This window comes from Morus notabilis, unplaced genomic scaffold (genome assembly GCF_000414095.1).
Source record: "Morus notabilis unplaced genomic scaffold, ASM41409v2 Scaffold1616, whole genome shotgun sequence".
Lineage (NCBI taxonomy): Eukaryota > Viridiplantae > Streptophyta > Magnoliopsida > Rosales > Moraceae > Morus > Morus notabilis.
The window spans coordinates 31,116-37,714 of record NW_010367923.1 but is presented as its reverse complement, the minus strand read 5'-3'; the positions used below and the strand labels follow the sequence as shown (position 1 = coordinate 37,714).

Below are 6,599 nucleotides of genomic sequence, written 5' to 3'. Positions count from 1 at the left end.
AGGAAATCCACCAAGTATATATATATATATATATGTATATATATATAGGAGTGGATATATATATATATATAGGAGTGGATATATATATATATATATAGGAGTGGTTAAATGTAATGTGTACAACTATGAAGGCAGTCATTCTTTTGACGTATAATATTTAATGCTTTTAAAACGCTCTTCAGACTTGCTACTCCAACCACAGCTTGCCACGTAACTCGTTTTGTTTGCTTTTTATCCGGTTTTTTTTTTTTTTTTCATTTTCCTTATTTTTTTTTAACTCGAAAAATCAATTTTTAGTGAATTTTGGGAAAAAGAAGGCTTCTAATTAAAGTAAATCAAAACGGGTGATGAGTTCTTGACACGTCTACATGACATATATATGTGCACACAAAAGATGTGCCATGTAAACCGAGTTTTGGGGCTTTTGTGGCAAAACATAATAGCTTGACTACCAAGCCTAAGCATATACAATAGTCCTATAAATTGAAGGACCTTCTCTACAACAGTTCAACTTTTCAATTTAAACAGATAGAGAGAAAGAAAGAGAGACCCCCACCCAAAAAAAAAAAAAAAAAAAAAAAAAATCTCAAAGATTTAACGATGGAGATAGGAAGTAATTGTGATAATGAGGCTCAAATCCCAATTCTTCATTTTCCAAAGGAGATTGTGGGATTATTGGAGCAAGGGAGAAGTAGTAGTATTTGTAGTAGTAATAGTGAGAAATGGAAAGGAATGAGTGGGAAAATGAGAGAGGCGTGTGAGAATTACGGTTGTTTTATTTTGAAGTGTGAGGAAATCCCCATGATCATGAGTACTAGTGCTTTACGTGAACAAATGTTCATGGCATCAAAGGCTTTGTTTGATCTCCCTGAAGAGACCAAGCAGAAGCACACCAGCTCCAAGCCCTACCGGAGCTACACCGGCAACTGCCCCGTGATCCCGCTAAGCGAAAGCTTCGGGATCGACGTCAACGGTTCTAGCTTCGACACCGTTACGGCCTTCACTAACCTCATGTGGCCCCAAGGAAACAAGGGTTTCTGGTAAAGTTCTGCCACCTTGCTATATATATATATAGATATATATATATATATGTTTCTACATGATCTCCTCTTCTGTTTTTCCATTCTAAAAACTAATATCAATTTTTTAGCTGTTGGATTTCCCATATGACTAGGTAATTAATTAACCTAATTCCTCTTTTAGTTATGGTGAAGGCGAGATTCAACTTTGGTAGATCACCAGCTTTATGATTCCCCTATCTTATTTCTTCAAATTAATTAAAAACTATTTCATTGCTTGTTAGCAAGTAATATGAAACACTTTTAAATTGTCTCCTACTCTCCTTGGGCTCATAATTTTTTTTTTTTAAATTTATGTTTTCAGCCACCTTTTTCGTTTCCTGAAAATACTCGGATCTAATAATAACTGAAATTATTTAATAACAAATTAACAAACATGATATTCTTAAAAAGAAAATAGAAATAATTAACTCGGCTTTATCAACGAATTAGATCATCACGATGAGGTCTTTTTAATTTGTAATCTGTTTAATATTGGCTAGCAAAGAGGGATCTTGAAGAGCAGCTTTCTAGTTTCTTTTCCATAATTTCAAGTTAATTTTTTGTTCTCAAATAATTTGAAGGAAGAATTAGCTAAAACAATTAATGTCTACCAAATCACCGTCACTACGACCTTTTCTTTTTCTTTTATTTTTTTTTAGTATCGTTACTATATGAACGCCTATAACAAAAGCGATACAATTTTGCTCTTTTATGACATCATATAGAAAAACAGAAAAATCTATATTTAGACAATGATATAATGGCTGCTACCAAACAACCTCACTACCTGCCAAAGCCTCATAAAGTTGAGCCCCCTAACTTTCTCACTCCTAGAGGACGTTTGGTTGGAGGATTCAAATCATGTGATTCGAATTATTTTTTATTTACGTGAATTTTTTGTGAGAGAAAATACTGTAGCGAACCATGAATTATGATTCGAATCAGGAAACGAATCCCTCTACCAAACATCCTCTTATATAAGTTCATATTCAGGGGTTGTTCTTTTGTATTTTTGAGTTAGGATAATTAGAGTGATAATTTTGAGTTATAATTTGAGTTGAAGTTGTAATTTGAGTTTGTATTTAGATGTGCACATTTGAGTTATGATTTGAATTGAGAATCTATTTGAGTTTGTGTTTGGGTAGGTCAAAACTTAAATTTGTATTTAGATAATATTTTAATAAAAACTCAATGGTGATGAAAAATTTTAATAGGGTATATGAGTGAGATTTTATTCGTTTTTTCGTTGTGAATGCATAGAAAAAAATCATCTCAATCAGAATTAAAACGAAAAAGTTATGACACTTTTAAGAATAGAAAAAATATTATTCATTAACTTGAGTTCGAGTTTATGAACTCGAGTTGAAGAGAAAACTTAAACTCGAGTTTAGTCTAAAATTCAAGTTCAAACTTAAATTTTATAAAAAAATATGAATTTAAATAAAGTTGTAATTCGAATTTAAATTTTTTCTGAGTTTCGTTACGAAGAATAAGCCCTCAAAACGTAACGGTTTCACTTATATCGATTGCTTTAACTTTTTCTTGGCGTTTTGTAGATTAACGGTCGACAAACTAAAACGACACCTTCACAAAAGTCTTCAAAGAAACGTCATAGACATATATTTAATGTGTGTACATATATATGCGTGTTTTGCATGATGTTTCGTTTTTTTTTAGAAAAAAAAAAGAAAAAATAATTATTACATGAAAATGTCACATTGATATTATTAAAAATGAAATGAAAAAAAAAAAAATCACTGTTCTATTATACTTATTACCAGTGAGAGTGTGAGCTACATGGGGAAGAAGATGTTGGAACTGTGTTTCATAATCCTGAGAATGATGTTGGAGAGTTTGGGCATGGAAAAGCACTATGACTCCCACGTGGAGAGCACGAGCAGCGTTTTGCGACTGATGAAGTACCGAGTTGGACCGGCCAACGGCGACTCAGCCCAACTCGGCCTGGTGGCTCACACCGACAAGAGTGCCCTCACCATTCTATGCCAAAACGAAGTGCAAGGTCTTGAGCTTCTCACCAAACAAGGCACTTGGCTTCAACTCAAAATCCCCGAGGCATCTTTCGTGGTCTTTGTTGGTGATGCACTTAAGGTAAGGAACAATGCTAATTAAATGTATGTCTAACTGAGGAAAATTACCCTTTCAATTTAATAAAATGTTACATAAAAACCCTCGAATCGAGAATGATATTAACGTTTGAAAGGAAACGTCCTCTCATACACGTGACATGACGCGCTCCAATTGTTATTTGAAATTTCAATCCCTTAAGTTAAATCAAACAAAGTGTACAGGAATTTAATTTCCAATTTAAATTTTAACGATCATAGATGATTTGAGGTCAATTCATAGAATAATTTTGTCAACCCTATAAAAAGCATGGGCAAATGTGTCAAAATAAAGCATGTAAGCACTAACTTGTCTATTATGTTATGACTACTAAAGTTAATTAATGCAAAATTATATCCAGAACAATTTTAATTTGAATGTTATCTACCGAATATTATATAGTTTCTTGTAACAAAAATTTAGAATGATATTGATATGTATATATAGGCGTGGAGCAATGGGAGACTTCATGCAGCAACGCACAGGGTGATCATGAAAGGGGATAAAGAGAGGTATAGTTGTGGGCTATTCTTAGTGCCAAAGGAGGAAGCAACAATTGAAGTGCCACAAGAATTGATCGACAAGGAACACCCTTTACTTTATCGTCCCTTCAAATTCTCAGATTATTTCTCCTACTTTGTCTCCAACACTAGTGATGATGCGCTTGAAATCTATGCTGGCCTATGATATGATCTTGATGATCATCATATTTGATTGTGATATATATATATATATATATATATGTTCCACAACATGTGCATTGCTATGATTTATTTAATATACATACACATATGGTTTAGTTTGATCCCCTTGTAGTATATTACTCCGCTCAAATATCTTGAAACAAGAAAATATCTATATTAATAGATATAACAAATTAATTAGATTTGTGAACAAAAAAGAAAAATAATGGAAAGAGATTGTGCATGAGAAAGTAACAATACATGAGGCACAACTTGCTTTGTGCTTTGGATACAGGCTTTAGGAAAAAGAAATGGGGTAGACTCCTTTAAATTTGTTGTTGATGATGATGATGAGAGGGTCTGAAACTGAAAGTGTTGTCTCTGCGTATTATTGATCATGTAAGTGAGTCACTCCAAACACCATATTTTACTATAAATTGAGATGCCAAAACTGATGTTGGCCTTGCCATAAATTGGCAATACTGTTTGATCTTTGCAAGTTCTTCTGCTGCTTTTTAAGGCTCTTTGCTGAAAATGATACTAAATTAGCTGCTAAACAAATATCCCTGATTCCTCTTTTTGTTTTCTGTTTGATTGGAAGCCCTTTAACTTTCAAACTAACAATATGCCAGGAATATTAAGGGTCAATTGGGTATTTTTGCAGCTTTAAAAATGAGCACTGCAGTTGTGCTGAAGATAAAAGATAACCCTCCTTTGCTAGCTTTTCAGAACCATATGGCAAACAATTGTATTCTTGAAAAAAGTTCCTTTTTAGTGGATTTACTAAAGAATGTAAATATATATATATATGATTTTAGGTCCCTTAAAAAATGATTTTAGGCAAAACTTACAGTTCTTCACAAATGAACATATGAGAATAATACGATATTTACTATATATAACAATGACTTTATAAAAATATAATAACTAAAAATCTTGTCAAAAGAGTGGGGAATCCATTTCCAATATTATTGACTCTAAACAAAACAAAAACATCAAAACACAAAATCTTATCAAAGGAGTTTGTTTTTGTCTCGGCAGATTTGTGTCTTGACAGTCTGTTGATCCTGTTGAACTTTTATCTATGCGGTGTGTGTGATTGCTTTTGTGCTACAAGTTGTGGCTCTCGATCAATTAGAGGCTTGTGTTGATTGTAGAGGTATTTTTAAAAAGAGCATTATGCGAGTTCGATTATAGGTGTACCAAGGAGCTTTTATGTTATTGGGTATTGGTGTACGTCTTCTTCTTTGAGCGTTATTTAATTGCACTATTGGAACTGATCTTCATTGAGGGTCGTATCTCATGTATTGTAGGTTCATTTATATTGCTATAAGTGTGTAATTTACTTAAGTTTGAATGCAAATTCCCTTTTTCTTTTTTTTTTTTGTTTGAAAAAAAATCTTGTCAAAGGCTTATGGTAAATAAACATGATATTATTTACACTCCTCATTTTACACATGATGGTGTAACATGTATGATAGTTGTTTATAAAAAGTAAAACTAAGTGCAATTTTAAAAAGAGCTAATTACGATTCAAGATCTTTTGCTTTATTTCTCTGTCTTAATAACTGTCTCTCTAATTAAAATTTAACACCTCGTAAATTATTTAAATATTTTTAATATTTGATTTTATTTATATGATTAAATCCTTAAATTAAGATGATATTATTTATAATGGAGGGACAACAGACAACTCTTGTCACAGAGAGTGGGGCCGTCCCACAAGGCATTGAACAAGTTTCTGAGCTTAAAACCAACTGAAAGGCATTAAAAGCTTACCAATTCTCAACGACATCCCATGTAGGAAATAAGCACCAATCACGTCATGTATTGTTGTCCTTGAAGATTTTGGACATCATGCCCAATGCCCATACAGACGTACCGTGAAAATTCTAATTTATAGCGAGAAACCGATCATATGTAATACATTCTTTATCGCTTTGCATCCTTTTCTCTCATCGATTTCCTTCCCTCTCATAAACGACAAGACTAATAGCTCCACTAATTGTCTAATTCATTATTGGCTTGTCTCGCTTTAAAGGCCACAATGGTTGCAGGCTTTCCTAACTACCAACTTTTGAACTTTTTTAGTGCATCATAAATCATAATCATAATATATATATATATATATAATATAGTTTGCTTATAAAATATATTTAGAGCAGAACTTTTTAAATTTTAATTAAATTCTAATTAAAATAGTTATTTTAGTTAATAATTTTTTAGTGAGTCACTTTAATAATACTATTTATTTTAACTAAATACATATCATTTTAATATTTTTTTGAGTTTAAAATATAAATATTTTTTTAACTTTTACTTTATGTCAAAATAAATAATAAAATAATAAAAAGAATAAATAGCTAACCAGTTCTTGCTAGCTGTATTTAGTTAGTGAAAAATATTTTAGTCAAAATAGCTAAGGATTGGAGTACAGAAAAATTAAAAAGAAAAAACCTAAATCATTAGCAATTAAAATGAAATAAAATAAAACAACACAATAAATAAAATTTTACAAAATATTCTAACAATAAATATCAAGTTTCTAAAATGTGAGTGAGGCATGTGTCTCACTCATGGTAACTCGGCTCTACAACTTTGAACATATGTCACTTAATTTAATTTTTTGTTCATGTGAAATGATTAAACCTACAAATTAAAATTATAAACTTAGAAATGATTTTTTATTAAATGAATATAAGTGTAATTTTAATTATTAAATACGACAACA

At 31.4% G+C, this 6,599-nt stretch overlaps 1 protein-coding gene across 1 annotated transcript; it reads left to right on the top strand.

The window, feature by feature from the left end:
• The first annotated feature begins 422 nt into the window (after window positions 1-422).
• LOC21386093 (probable 2-oxoglutarate-dependent dioxygenase AOP1) lies at window positions 423-3,921 on the top strand. Its single transcript, XM_010113780.2, has 3 exons — window positions 423-1,040; window positions 2,843-3,170; window positions 3,633-3,921. The coding sequence occupies exons 1-3, from the start codon at window positions 601-603 to the stop codon at window positions 3,870-3,872; spliced, it is 1,008 nt and encodes a 335-aa protein (XP_010112082.2). The 5' UTR covers window positions 423-600; the 3' UTR covers window positions 3,873-3,921.
• Window positions 3,922-6,599: the final 2,678 nt, after the last annotated feature.